This window comes from Drosophila virilis, chromosome 5 (assembly GCF_030788295.1).
Source record: "Drosophila virilis strain 15010-1051.87 chromosome 5, Dvir_AGI_RSII-ME, whole genome shotgun sequence".
Classification (NCBI taxonomy): Eukaryota; Metazoa; Arthropoda; class Insecta; order Diptera; family Drosophilidae; genus Drosophila; species Drosophila virilis.
Genome location: NC_091547.1, coordinates 13,307,373 through 13,322,634, shown reverse-complemented (window position 1 = coordinate 13,322,634; position 15,262 = coordinate 13,307,373). Strand labels below are relative to the sequence as shown.

At 39.3% G+C, this 15,262-nt stretch overlaps 3 protein-coding genes and 3 non-coding genes across 6 annotated transcripts in view; 3 read left to right on the top strand and 3 right to left on the bottom strand.

Moving 5' to 3' along the window:
- Window positions 1-15,214, top strand: part of Roc2 (Regulator of cullins 2) — a 28,586-nt gene extending 13,372 nt beyond the window's left edge. The window contains exon 2 of the mRNA XM_002050085.4: window positions 12,870-15,214. Coding sequence (XP_002050121.1) covers window positions 12,870-13,051 — 182 coding nt within the window. The 3' untranslated portion in view covers window positions 13,052-15,214. The remainder of the gene's footprint in view (window positions 1-12,869) is intronic.
- TRNAM-CAU (transfer RNA methionine (anticodon CAU)) lies at window positions 3,633-3,705 on the top strand. The gene has a single exon. It is a non-coding gene; the product is annotated as a tRNA-Met (tRNA).
- Window positions 9,194-9,870, bottom strand: LOC6625105 (uncharacterized). Its single transcript, XM_002050087.3, has 2 exons — window positions 9,811-9,870; window positions 9,194-9,751 (listed from the first exon to the last, which is right to left on the bottom strand). The coding sequence occupies exons 1-2, from the start codon at window positions 9,868-9,870 to the stop codon at window positions 9,269-9,271; spliced, it is 543 nt and encodes a 180-aa protein (XP_002050123.1). The 3' UTR covers window positions 9,194-9,268.
- TRNAM-CAU (transfer RNA methionine (anticodon CAU)) lies at window positions 13,201-13,273 on the bottom strand. The gene has a single exon. It is a non-coding gene; the product is annotated as a tRNA-Met (tRNA).
- On the top strand, window positions 13,483-13,555 carry TRNAR-UCU (transfer RNA arginine (anticodon UCU)). Its single transcript has one exon. It is a non-coding gene; the product is annotated as a tRNA-Arg (tRNA).
- On the bottom strand, window positions 13,588-14,005 carry LOC6627206 (small integral membrane protein 12-A). The gene is made up of 2 exons (XM_002050088.4): window positions 13,869-14,005; window positions 13,588-13,807 (listed from the first exon to the last, which is right to left on the bottom strand). Exons 1-2 carry the CDS (start codon window positions 13,996-13,998, stop codon window positions 13,671-13,673), a joined length of 267 nt encoding a protein of 88 aa, XP_002050124.2. The 5' UTR covers window positions 13,999-14,005; the 3' UTR covers window positions 13,588-13,670.
- Window positions 15,215-15,262: the final 48 nt, after the last annotated feature.

The window sequence follows — 15,262 nt, the reverse complement described above, 5'->3', positions numbered from 1 at the left end:
ACGGAAAGTTTTGAATCACAATTTCTGAATCACTCACCATACCCTTTAACCAAACTATTACTAAGAGCATATCAGTTTTCCACTTTTTTTTTTCTAGAGAACAGTCGAACGTTCTCTAAGGTTTTGCTTATATGCATATACGTACATATATTTCATACAGCTAATGAATTCTTCTGATTCTTGTACATTTTTTAAAGAAACTAGCATGCGTACACAATATTGGCTATGCAGGGTATTTAATAGTTGTTCATCACTGTCCTGATCTGAGCCAACGACCGTCAGTTGTCCTCGACTTCGGTACAAACTTCAATCGTGTTTGGCCAAAAAATGTATTTCATCAAGTTTTCACTTAAGCTCAAAGCAAGAAAGCTGTCCTACCAAATAACGGTATTGTGCCATTAAGTGTTGCAAAAGATGTACATATTGGCAAAAAGTGAATATACCCTTTAAATGAGAGCAAACATAGAAACTACTTTTTGCGCTGCTTCATCATGAAATACCAAGGAAAATATACTTTTCGATAATACTTCTATTTAAAGATAACGTTTAAAACAGACATATGTATGTATATATGCCAACGTATATGTACAGATCATAAATATGTATGTTATTTAAAAAGAGTACAAACAGATTCATTTCATTCGGTGCCTTTTTTAACCTTAAACCTCCCTAGCCCAAAGATTAGTTTTCCTTTTTTTTTTTTTTTGTTCTTGATAACAAATTGTTAACTAATATGGCTTGTTTTCACTTTCTGCGATCTTATTGATAAATAGAATCCACTAGAGGCATTATCTTAAGTATAGCCTACTGTTATTACAATTGTCACTCTGACAAGTACCGTTACTCAAAATCACAGCCAGGCACTCAGCAATCGGCATTCGCTTTACCTATTTTTAGAGCGAACTAAGCAGAAACGAACAGGTTCGCGCAAAAAAAAAAAAGCAGCAAAAAAAAAAAAAACACAGACGAGCCCCTAAGAATTGGCGGCCACTTCTGCACGTACATATACATATACAACAACAACAACAACTAGAAAAAAACAGCTTGCTAAGAGAGAGCAAAGAGCGGTGCATCGCTTGGTAACGGCGCGTTGTAGACTCGGCAACGAAGATGTTCGCGTTCAGTTGCGGCGTTGCAGTCGGCGCAGCGGCTCGACGCCAGCTTCGACGCATGCGCTGGCGCATGTATTGCCTAAAAAGCTGATGCAATTGACAGTTATTGCGTCACCAATTTTTGTTGCTGCAGTAAGCCGCTGATCTGTACGTGAACTTCGCAGGGTACAGATGCGCATACATGAGAAATAATGTATGGGTATTTATAAATGTGTGTGCTTAGTATTGATACACATATATGTAGATGTGCGACAAATCCAGCCACGCGCTGATTAAAGCTGATAGGCCCACGCCTTCGGTACGGACGCTTCCGGACGTTCGCCAAAAAGCACGCGCATAATCAAATAAATTGCAAGAAATCATTAAAAGCTTATTTATCTAATTGGAGTCAGAACACAATTACCAAGCGATAAATACTGCCCGGCTACCCCCCGGCCTGGCACTGTGGTAGAGCGCCTAATGACACGTATTCGAGAGAATTGGTCGAACTCATGATTAAGAGAGCCATCTTACAACTGTAGTCGCTCTCATTCTCACACAGTCTCTCTCCCACTCTCTCTCTTACACAAACACTTATACAGGCATCAGAGCACAATGTTTTTTTTTTTTCGATCCGTCAGAAACCTTTTTCTTTGACGCTGCGGCAGTTCAGCCAAAAATTGCTAAATTTAGCGTTCGAACTCAAAATTCTACACATTTTAAACAAAAGCAAAAAGAAATTAACTTAAGCATGTGATGTCGGACGTTGTGCCGCCCACCCGCTTGCGAACCTATAAGTAAGCACATGTATGTAAACATGTGTGTATGTGTTTTTTTTTGTTTTTATTTCCAACGTGTGGGCCCATTTTGGCACACAATACATGCAAAAAGAGCTGCCAATGCGCATACATATACATATGTGCATACATGTCTCAGACAATATATACATACACATATACAGTTTGTATGTGCATGTATGAGCACATGTAATGATGGCTGTTTGTATGAGGGGCGAGCTTTGCGGCGACTGACGAGCCTCCAACTAATACTCTGAAACAGCCCGCAGCACTCATACTCACACTCACACGCACACATACAAATGCCTTTGCACTGGCATTTGTGCTTTATAAAAAACACACACACACACACACACACAAATCTTGTTCCTCTAAAGTCTTTCAAAATGTTGGTTTAGTTATCAGGCTTATCGAAAAGCTTGGCATTTATTGTGAGTATTAGGAATTGAAACAGCAAACGCACTTTAAACTTTAAACAATCAGTATACGATCGGCCACTGGAAAGTGTGCGGGCGGGGCCGCAATCGGTTATGGCCCACTCATACCGCAAGTTCCAACGGGCAAAGTTGTTGCGTTTTTTGATGGTTTCTATTTTTAAGCGAACATCTGTCCTAATTTTTTTTTATATGTGTTTCGTTGCGAATTACCAACACATGCACAGACCTACTAAATACGTATACGAACGCAGCAGCGAGCAGAGCCGCATACACGTGCAGCGAGGCAAGTATTTGCTCTTAATGCACACTCATTCTGGTTATTATGGCTAAATGGCAAAACCAGCGCCCTTCAGTCAAGGTCAAAGTCTCGCGCCGTTGACCGGTTCAAAGTTGTCGTCGTCTAGCGCTAATAAAAGCTTTACGTAGATCGACGGCACTTTGCTAATTAGTCCCATACACACATACTTACACATGTATGTATGTATGTGGATATACATATATGCAAATCTATGATGAATTAATTTATACATATGTATGTACATACCTGCGTATGTCTATGCATATATTAATTTAGTATTTTAAATATTTTTAAAATCGTCTATCTGGTTATGGATTGTATCCGTTAAATTCGAAAAATGTACATATTCGATCTACCCTCATAATACGTCATTCGGCTTAGAAACCAGTCAAAAAATGTCTGACCAACACGTTTTCTAGTTAGACACTGTTTATCCAAGCTGAATCTAACTGGATAGATTCCAGACATTCCTCAGATACGAGATAAAATCATTTAAAATTTCATCACATGTACATGGAAACAAATATGCCTGATCATCATGATACACTAAAATAATATATTACTTTCAACATTTTCCATTGCCAAACAACAGACATATTAAGAGCTTAATGAATCAATCCCTTAGTCCTTTTTATAACTATTTCAAAAATATTCAATATTCAATTAAATGTTTTAATAAGATCAAAAAATCTTTCTGAATTCATTTTATTACAAAATTAATTTTAAAAATAAAATGAAAAGCTTTTGTAAATTTGATTTCATCATTTAAACAACTATTTAAAGTACTAACAGTTTATATATTGCATGAGAAAAAAGTATTTGCAACGCGTTTTAGTTATTTTCCATACATTTCAATTAACATAAGTGCAAATATGTTTGAAGTCCTTTTAACATTTCATAAAAATAATAACATGTGTATTTTTAGCATTTTATCAAAAGTTTAGCAAAAGAACAGAGAGCTGCAACGTGGCAGGTTTGAAGTAAGCATTTGGGTATTGATTGAGCATAAGCCTCGGTGGCGCAGTTGGCAGCGCGTCAGTCTCATAATCTTAAGGTCGTGAGTTCGAGCCTCACCCGGGGCATGTAATTTTTTTTTTCTTCTAAATTCTACTTTTATAATTTCAAACATTTTTTTTAAATGCATAGAGCTCAAAAAAAATATACAGCAGCGCAATAAACTCACTTGAAATAACAATTGCGTGCAGTAAACCACAATAATAATAACTATTATATTACGCGAATGCTGTTGCTATATGCATTGCCATATAACGGTTGCCGTTGCCGTTCCAGTACTTAATGGGAGTTAATCTGTCAAATGGCAGGCATATGTCGTCAGTAATCCAGGCATGGGCGTAGTTCCCGTTACAGTTTAGGTTAAAGAGGCAATTACAGTTAGATGAGATTATTAACGGTATTCGGACGTAACGAGAGTTCATAAAAAATAGTTGAGAACATAAAATGGCGCCACATAATCGAATTTTAAATGTGATAGAGATGGGATCGAATGTGTCATACTTTTAGAATTAAATATGCCATTTTCTTTTGAAATATTCTGTTAATTTCGAGGACAACTTTCAATAACAATTCTACAAGTTTAGACGCAGATTGCGAGGAAAACGTGGGGGCAGCATTGAAGCGCGCCACATTTTTATCGACTGCTAAATGTGGAAAATGTGAACTTGTTAGTTTTGAACCGATGACGACTTTCTGCCAGCTGTTAAGTAACGGCATCGTGTCAATATTTGCTCACACCCACGACGTCAACACGGAGTCTTACGTGGATCGTAGTCGGGCCTAAAAACTGAGGGCAGCATTCAAAAATTTCCATCAAGATTACCAATTCTTATTAGAATATTTATACTTGGAATCTCCAAGTATCAAACTTGGACTTCAATTAGGAATAATAATAAAGTAAATAATAAGAAGCGATATGGATAAGATTCTGCTTGCTAGATAAGAATAGATAACATGGAATATCTCTGCTGGGGTATTGAATCTGCGACAGCTTTAAGATACTTTCATATTCTTGTTGACTTTTGCATCAGCTTATGGAAGGGAATATGTTTATTCAGATGAACGAATCAATAGTATATAACATATATGACATCTGCGTTAAGGGGCTCTGAGAATTGTTTTGCGAATGTTATCGGCCGCATACTCGTATTACCCGGTCAGATACTCTTTCTCGGCTTACAACTGCTGTTTTGAGCTTATCGCAAGAGGCAACTGGAACTTGGCACTTATCGGGCACCTTTCGGGAAGATATTTACATGCCGTTACGAGTGCACATGCCCCGGAGCACCGCTTATGTAAAGTGTGCCCAGAGCGTGTGTGTGGAGTCTTGAGTTCCCGGCAATCGTTAGCGAACACTGCAAGGTCAGCGGGATGAGATGATAAGAGATATTGAGTTATTGTGCTTATGATAAGCGGCGGATTAGCACGGGGCCCTAGTAAACAAGTACTAACAAGTTATGGTAGGAAAAATAGATCTAGACTGTTTAACATAATGTTTTAACATTTCTCTGGTAGTTTTTATATATTTTAAAATTTGTCATTAAATTAAGTCTCTAAATGTGCATGGCGATTGTTAAATCGGAATATTTGAAAAGAAAGTTTTAATCCCTGGACATTTTTTACATCATTCTCTTTAAAAAGAAGTCGTAACAGTGTTGTAAAATTGCGGCTGCTGCTGCTGTTGGAATTTTTGGGCATAAACACACGAACGCAACAATCTTGCATTTACTCCGAAAAGTGTATAAGTGTGCATGTCTCGCGTGCCTGAGGTCGCGTGAAGTCCTAAATTTAACACGAGTGGAAATTTTTATGGAAAATAACCAGCAAAGACACAAGCACACACACACACACGCATACACACTGTCGTTGCCATATGCAGAAGAAGTGCAAACATTTAGGAATATAAATGTAAGAGGCAAAAGCGAAACGAAAATCGAAATTTTCCATTCATTTGTCGAACGCGTCAGACGATGGATGCAATGAAGAGTAACTCACACACACACACACACTCACACACACACACCCCACCCCTTGCACGCTCTCTCCTGCAGATCTCCTTGAGCGACAGCGCACTTTGGCGCTCTCTCTCGATCTTGCGGCCCGCACACACATACATACGCAAACGCAATATTTCAGACGAGTACATCGATTCTGTTTTACTTGCTGAACGAAATCGATTTCAGGTTGGCAAAGCTCTCTTGTTGTTGTTGTTGTTGCTGTTGTTGTTGCTATTTCTGCTGCTCTTCTCATTTGCCTTTTGTGTCTTTAGTCATCACACTCTGCATGTGACTGCGATCGTTGGACTTTGGGCATGCCGACCTACAAGTGGAACATGCCAGAATCTCCTGGTTCCGCCTCAGTCCCTCTCCTGTCTATGCACTTATCTGCACGTTTTCACAAATGCCTCGAGATAGACAGGCAGATTGCCAAAAGATGCCAACGACTTGATTTCCTATTTGGCTTCAAGTTGATCATGTTATTTACAGGAGAAAACAGGCCGAACATTTCAATTGAAAACGTAAAAGTATAATATACATACATACATGTATCTATACGTATGCAAATTAGGTTGTCTTTACTGTTCTTCCCCCATAAATTGAAGAAACTCGAAAGCTTAGCTTAACAAAACATTTTTTGCAAAAACTTGTATAGATTTAAATTAAGTACACATTTCCCGAAATTCTGTCGACTTAAATTTATAAAACAATTATATAGTCCGCGTGTATTGGATGTTCCGTAAATAAGGGAAAACTTTCGTAGGTCCGTGAAAAGTACGTAAGTGCGTCGTTTCGTGATCATCTCGCTGCTGTGCGCCCTTAAGTTAACAGTTGGTTAATAAGATTCGCACCTTCCATTTGGTCACATGTGTGATTTTCCACAAGTAGCCGTAGACATTCGCACATTAGTTAATCGATATATTCCAAAACAAAAAAAAAAAAAAACTAACTCCAACAACTTTCCACAGCGCTTGTGTAGATTTCCATTGCGCATTGTAGCGCATTGCTGCAGCGTCTTGAGCTTAGCCCGTTAAACTCTACTCTTTGTTTGCATCTCTTTGGCCATCACAGTTTCTGCTGAGCGATGCATTTAAGAGCGGAGGTAAGAGCAGTAAGCGAATGTAAGAGCAAGAGGGAGCCGGTTTTGGGGGCACGTTCGTTTTGTTTTTCTTTGTCGTTGTCGTTGTTGTTGTTGTTGTTGTTGTTGTTGCTGTTGTGGCTGCTGTTGTTCGGCGCACAAGACAAGCCCCCGTGTGTGACGTCACGTAAGCGAGACCGTTACAGCAAAGCGAATAAGAAGAGGAGCAACGACGACATCGAACGACTCGAAAACGAGTTGTGTTTGCTGGGCGAAATGTGGTCAAGGAAACTTAACGAAGAGTGGAACGATGGGAGGGGGGTGTGTGTGTGTGTGTGTGAATCGTGCAAGTTGCGAATCAACGCAATTGATCAATCAGCGAGAAAGAGAGAGTGCGATAGCATGTGACCGATATTCCAGCCGATAAGACGCAGTTATCGAAACAATAAAGTCAGACACCCTCCGCTCCCCCACTCCTTACACAAATTGATGGCGAGGAATGGCGCTAATAGTAGACAGACAACTGTCATACGAACGGGCCGCAATTCCCGCATACGTTCCCGTCCACCCTTCTACCCGTCCATTCGTTGTTCACCTTGAACTTAACACTCGCTGTCAGTCAGAAGTTACATAAGACGCAGACAGAGAGGGGCGCAGGCAAGAGAGACGGCACATTTGCATGTCTCGCCTAGGCGCTGGGTCTGAATGCATTAGGCCCGGTTCATTGGCGTCTAGTCAGGTGTTGCAAACCGGAATTTGATTTGTCGCAGTTATGTATTTATAGATGTCTGGTCGTATCAGCCGACTTGGCTAAAAATATTTCTGATGCCAGTCGAGCTGGTTTTTGTTGCTGTTCTTCTTCTTCCGCTTGCCTGCCCTTTGATGAAATGATTCACATGTATTGCGTTATGGAACCTGTTCAATTGAACTATTCCGAAACAGAGTTGATCGGAATTTCTATTCTGAGCGAACTAGATGTTATTTATGAACTAGAACCATACAAAATTGTCACATGCATCACATAATAAATCCGAAAATGTTATCTATAAAATATGATTACAAATTGATTTTTAATGGTGCGCCATAAAAATCCGATCAAATGACGTTACGATTTATGGGGCCAATTAACTGATATACCTCAACTTGTTTTTAGTTAAGCTCGAAAAGCTGCCCTTCATAATGGAAGTCGCAAATGTTAAAAATGTAAATGTTTCAATTGTTAGCCAGATTCGGAGCTTATGGAGAACATTTGCACTGCGCTTTCATTTTCTCATTGTGCAATGCCGCAAGTCACCTGAGCTGCGGTCTCAGATCTGGGTCTGTTGCGTCATTTGTCACGTTTCATTTGTCTTCGCTTTTTCAAGCTCTGACAATGCACATTTTTAATTAACCCGCTTAAAACGACGTCGTCTGATTGTCGCTTTCCATACTTGTTTTATCCATAACACGAAAGATGCTAACCGCGGACACACCTACCTTTTGTCGGTCCTAGGGCATTCGATCAGCAATTGTGCATTGGTGGGCAGTGCACGACTAGTAATACCCTGTAACCAGCAAACAGAGAGGCCAGACTGTGTTACTTTTATTCTTTGATTTAAAGTTTATTTAATGAAATATTCAAGCAGCGATTTTACACTATATTTGTTATTAATTAATAACCTTGTGCGCTTGAAGAAGCCTTCTGTTACGTTCACTTGCACAAAACCAAGAAACCCTGCACTTGCAATGGGTACAGGGTATAAAGAAAATAAAAAACCAACTGTTTACTTAATTAAATGACGCATTTGAATTGTTTATAATATAAGTTTGCAGTGGGCCAAAACTTTTTAATTGAACCGGATCGATGGAGCATGAAAACTCCCTGCTTAAATACAGAGCTACTAAATATGTGCATTGAACAACAACACAAACAGATACTGCTTTGCTAATTTGTTGCATCGACTAGTTAGTTAGTACACAGTATGCTAATGGCCAATGTGTTCCATGGGCAGCTGCAATGACAAGCCAAATAGTCGCTGGTTTCGTTCACGATTCGAACCAGCTACCTCGCTTTAGATACGCTTCGGTTCGGTTCGGTTCGTGAAGGCGGAACCCAAAGTTCCGGTTATGATTTTCATTTAAATTCTTTCCTTCAAACTTGCATTTAATTTCATTCTTTTATTGTTTCATTTTACGTTCGACTAGTTCCGAATTGATGCGGTTTGTTCTATTTAGTGTTGAAAAATCACAAAATAAGTGCTGTAGCTAGTTGAATGTGAATAGATATGTTCACCGTGTTGTATAACGTCGACTTTACAAACTGTTTCACTTCAGTTTGCAGCACTTACGGCCCACTGTGCTCCGGGCCCTGGTTAAACAAGCCCTCGCCAAACGTTAGATCGTAGACATATACTATGCACACATGTCCATATAGATACATATGTGTACCGTAATTGTTTATTGCCTTGATTGGCTTTAACTTGTCCAGACAATTATTATAAAAAAAAAAAAATATATATATATATATATATGAATTCAGATGAATTGAATCGAACCACGCCATTTTGTGGCCATAACCTATTCGAGTTTCTCGAAGTAGACCTGCGTCAAGGTGCGCGCTATGCCGTAAGCGTAGAAGGTAAAGTCCAGCCGATAGACGCCCGCCGGCACGGGCATGTTCACCTTGGTAAAGTCCAAAGCGTAACGCTCCACGGTCATGTGATCCTCCCGCCAGGGACACGAATGATTAAAGTTGCTGTGCTGGCGCACAGCATCGAAGATGAATCTCTCGAAGGAAATGCGATATTTGCGTGCGGCCATCAGCTTGCAGAAATCGAAGAGTATATTGTAGATGAACGGACGATAGCCGTCGCTGCGCTGGAAGCACTGCAGCCTGGTGGTCAGGTTCGTGATGGGCAGCTCCAGCAGGCTGACCTTCAGCGAGAGCTCCACCTGATTGCGCCGCACCACCTTCAGGCGGCAGTACTCGTACCTGCTGAAGCCCGCATTTGTCGGCAGCTCCAGGCACTTGACATTCGTGAACTTGAGCAGACGCGCATCCTAGATTGGCAAAGTCCAGATTAGTCCAGTTGCTCGTCTACGATCCGGCTTCCACTTACCGCCAGCGTCAGCCACAGTCCGAGCAGCATTTGCAGCACTCGCAGCCACATCGAACGCATCTCGACATCTGATTTGGGAACAAACTGACCAAAAAAAAAAATAAAAACAATTCTCCATCAGGGTTTCGCTTGGCTGCCAAATCATCATAAGTCCATTAGCCATTGGCCAAAATTATGGTCCAAGTTTTGCTAATTGATATTGAATGAATGTCGAATAGCGTAAAATTAGCCTGGAGTTGGTTCGAGAAAAACAAAAACACATACGAGATGTTTTTAATAAAAATTTAACAAAATTTTGTTGTTTATTCCCTGAACCCATTCAAAATGGGTATAAAGGGTATATTGTATTTGTGCAAAGTCCAAATGTATGCAACAGGCAGAAGGAAGCATCACCAACTCCATGAAGTATATATATTCTGGATCAGCTTCAATAGCCGAGTCGATCTGGCCATGTCCGTCTGTCCGTATGTATAAACGCAAGGATCTCAGAACCTATAAGAGCTAGAGAAATTTAAGATGTAGGTCATCCTAGTGCCTGCGCAGATCGAGTTTATTTCCGATAATCGATAACTTACTCCGTTTCCAAGCAATCGATAAAAATCGATATCGATATCCTTTTTTTTGGGCAGAATATATATATATATATGCATTTGATGTTGGAAACAGAGGGTTCGGGGTATCCCCTAGTCGGGAGCTTCCGACTAGAACCTCTTACTTGTTTTAAGAAGATTTATTGCTTAAGTTTAGCTAAAATCGAAATAATATGGTTAATGAAGTATATCAAAGTCTTCAAAATAGTGGAAAATTAATAAAAAGAAAACTCAACTTGGCTCGTTTTTGGAGCGTACAAAATTTTCAAATAAGAGCAAATACGATGAAAATTCAATTAAGTTTTTTTGGTTAGCAGTCGATTCCTTGATAGGAAATCTTTGGGAGAGAGGTCTGATCAGAATCGTGGTATATATAAGGAGAACCAGTTCAATTAACAGGTGTGGCATTATTTTATCTTGAATAACCCGAACATAGGTCTGTTATCATCTGGCAGATACAGTAAACCCCATAGATAAGCATCGGAGACTTGGCCAGATCAGTTACGATTGCGTCATGATATTGACAATGGAACCCGTAATTGGCAGAGTATCAGAGCCAATTGAAATGGGCCAAGACTGGCGCGGGCCTAGTTCAGGGGCCAATAGCCGAATCGAATGGCCATTCGAGCAGATAGTTAGAGTTAATTTAAAGCGCATTTAATACCTGTTCGGGGGTCGATCGGCTATTGACTTCATAGTTTGCGTAGCATTACGAAATTCGTGGAAATTCATAAAAATAAAACGAAAAAAAAAAGAAAAATGTTTACAATTTCCTGTTGTCGGTTTACAATTTCAGGCCACAGCACAAAAACCATGCAAATTGTGTTGCGCTTTTTCACACCAAACAAGAACAATAATGTACATATGTCATTTCTTTGACTCATTCAATGCTGGCTCCAGCTAGTGCCACCGCCCACCCCCCCCTCCAGCCCCACGCTCGTTTTTTATCACATTTTTGTTTTAAGTTTTCTTTTTGTTTTTGGTTTTTTTTTTTTTTTTTTGCCCAAGTCAGCAAGGGCCCAGCCAATGTGGCGTATACTTTATGCCCCCATCCGCCAACATGTTTATTGACAACGCTTTTACGCCGTTGATACCCTGTAAAAACGATCGCAGTGTATACAATGCATAATCAATCTTTTAATGACATTCAAATTCGAGTTTTTTAGCATTTTCGAACAGTTTCAGTTGCAAATAGCTTAGATTCAAACCAGCGTATAACAGTTCTCATTTCAGATCTGTTCGCATAAAATCGCATAAGAATTACGGAACGTATGTCCAATTGGTATCCTATTGGATGTCTAGTTATATTCTACATATAAATATTCCCATTTATGAAAAAATGTCTTTAAAGTAAATTTGAATTACTTTGAACTCGACTTAGATCTTTTTCTTCTATAGAAAAGCCGAGAAGCTAATACACTAATTATGCAATAGGCGTTTAATTATTCCAGTGCAAAAATTTATATAATTAAATGCAAACAGTCAAAAGCTTTCCTTCAGAACCAGCTTAAGTTACTTGCAAAAATCTGACTGAAAGAATAAATCAAAACTTATTTATTCCGAACTTCGGACTTTCAGCTGGTTTACAGAGTATCTTGTAGTCGACAAGTCTGTGTACTTACCTGTTGTTGTTTTTTTTTTCTGTTGTTTTTTTTTTTTGTATTTTAATGTAGGCAGCAAGTACTAATAAATTTTTGCTAACGCATTCAGATTTCGAAATGTCAACACCAACACCTGCACTCCAAAGTAGCTCAGGTGATGCCTAAGCTCACACACACACACACACTCGCACACACACACACACACACCCGCCTGCACTGTGATTGAACGGCTGAGCTTGGCTTTTGCATTGCCTTGGCAAATTTACAGAAAATTCTGAGAAAATGTGTTGTTTTTTTTTTTTTTTTTTTTTTGTTAAGGTGAAAACCGATGCGTTCCCAATTGGAGATGTCAGTGACCCTTGCAGCGAAACAGGCTGCAAATCTGATTTGGATTAACAATATTTAATAATATTGAATGAAAGAGAATGTTGTGTGAATTTGGCCAAAATGTTGAATGAATGCAATCAGACCAGGCCGCGCACATCAAATTGCAAATTGCGAAATGTGGAAAAAAAAAAAACTTAAAGCGAACGGGAAATGGAATCAACTTGATTTTTAGTCATAATTCAATTGTGCTCCAAACGCAGCGTAACATTTGAAACAATATCTGCGAACTTTGCGTAACAAGTCGCCCGATTTGTTCTCTAATGAATTGTTGACAATCCAGCCCACAGCTGCGAGCTGTTGCCTTTAGTTAAAACTTGTTGTTGTTGTTGTTGTTGTTGTATCTAGAACTGGCCCGAGTATCTATGTGCGTCATCCGCACGTATCCAATTACCCGTGCAGCCAGCAGCCGGCTGTCATTGGGCTGACATTTCTCAAATTCTCAAACTCTCGATCGCTGACGTATTTGTTCTTTTTTTTGCAGATTCCTGCCTGCGCTGCCAGGCGGAGAACAAGCGGGACGTGCTGGGCCGACAGGACTGCGTTGTCGTTTGGGGCGAGTGTAATCATTCGTTTCATCACTGCTGCATGTCCTTGTGGGTCAAACAGAACAATCGCTGCCCGCTGTGTCAGCAGGAGTGGTCCATTCAGCGCATGGGAAAATAGGCCACGAGATAATTAAATACTCCTTAAGCTAAAGCATGTAAGCGTTTCTGATATAAGCAATAACTTAGAATCATTTCAAATTGTCAAGCTGAATAAATATAAATTTAATAAAAATAACGAAGAGAAGGAAACACACAAAAAAAGTTACATGCCCCGGGTGAGGCTCGAACTCACGACCTTAAGATTATGAGACTTACGCGCTGCCAACTGCGCCACCGAGGCCATGTACACGTGTACGTTTAAGAAAATACTTTAGTCAGAATTGTTCTAGAAGCATTCAGCTCAACTGTTAAGCTTTTGTATATGTATGCTTAGAACAGTTTTGAATTATTTTGTAGGAAGCCAGCAGGCGCAGAACGAGCTTTGCCTGAGAATTGGTTGAAAAAACTCCACTTGGCTTGTATAAGTTATTGGCAAAGCGTCCACCACCTGTCCCTTTGGCGCAGAGGATAGCGCGTTGGACTTCTAATCCAAAGGTCGCGGGTTCGATCCCCGCAAGGGATGATAAAAATGTGGTCATTTGAAAAGGCTGCTAATCTTTTTTGCTTTGAATTTTATTTTTTACTTTACAATTTTAATTAACATCCACTATAACTTAGGTAACAATGCCGTAAACTAATTATGCTTTTGGTTGCAGGGATGGCGACAAATTGCGCTCCAGCACGGAGCTCGTTAAGTGCAATTTTTCCACGTTTCCTGCATTTTCTATAAGGCTTTCATCAGTCTGGCGCTGAGAGCGAACCTCTTGTATGGAAGCTATAATAGACATGAGGTAAAATTAACGGCATGTTATGCACCGAACTAAAAAGATACTCACGACTGTATGGCGTGTATTTGTCGGACATAAGATTCTCCAGATTGTAGCCAATAAAACCTACGACGGCTGCAACGGGCAATGTAATGTAGACAGCATTGCGCCGCAAAAGTGCCATTATTACCGGCCACATTTTATGTTTTTATTTGTTAACGAAATAAACCAAGCGACCAAGTTGAGACGGATAAGACAACAAGTATTCGGCATACTCTTGACAAAATGTACTAATTTTGGACTCACAAACGGTCACACTGTTGCACCGGTGAATGGTGAATTTCATTGGTCATTTGTGACCAAAAGTATTTTTTAAAAACTGTCATAAAAAAACTATTTCAATAAGCAGCTACTTAAAAAAAAGTATTTACAATACAATTAAAATTGACTATGAATAATTTTAGGTATTTAGGCAAATCAAGAAGTCGAATCTCTTCAATTTAACTTTTGCCGCGCACTTTTGTTTTTTTTTCTTATCGATATATCGCTTATTGCAGATTATTTTAAACAGAGCTCTCGAGTTGAATAAGTGAAGTGAATAAGTGAGAAATTAGATGATTTGATTTGTTTTATTTGTTTTGTTATATTAAATATAGTAATTAATAATGTAACAAAATGAAGCAGCGATGTATCGATTCTTAACAAAGCCAATGCAATTATTATCAAGATTACATAAATTGCAAGGTATTTCCTTAAATTTGCAGCAATTTATTTATTTACAATAAACAACAAACAAAGTAAATAAAATATTGATTGCAGTTAGTGCATATTCATATTGCTGTTAAATAACATAGTACTTTACAGCTGACCTTGTTGTTTGTGGCTTATCGCATATTGCAAGTCGCCAATAGAGATGAGCAGAGCAAAACACAGCTGACTTGCATCGATTCATCGTATTCATCGTTTATTATGGCTATCTCGAAATTTTCACAAGAAAAATAAACATAAACAGAACAAAGTTAGAACGAGACGTGTAAAGAGTGGTAGAACAACGCATTTAATATAATTGCAAAATTGCATTGAAATGTTGCAATCGCACAGCGAAATCACAGTTCAAAGAGATAAAAAACGAATATATAATTGTTGAGTATGTTTGTGTACGTTGAGCAAGTGTAATGCGTATAAAAATAACTGCGAATAACGATCGAAAAAAATACGAATGAAAATGCTCGACAGGGAAAAAGTTATTTACGCATTAAGAACCAGTCGGGTTAAATACAATTTCAGATTGTTATAATGTTTAATTATAACGACGCGACAGCGGCAGCAGCAACAAGATCGCATAAGAACAAAGAACTCCAGTGCATTAACTACCAATTGGTACAACAACAACAACAACCGCAGCAGCAGCAGCAGCAGCAACAACAAACAGGGCAGCAGCCGCAGTGCGACGCATAATTTCC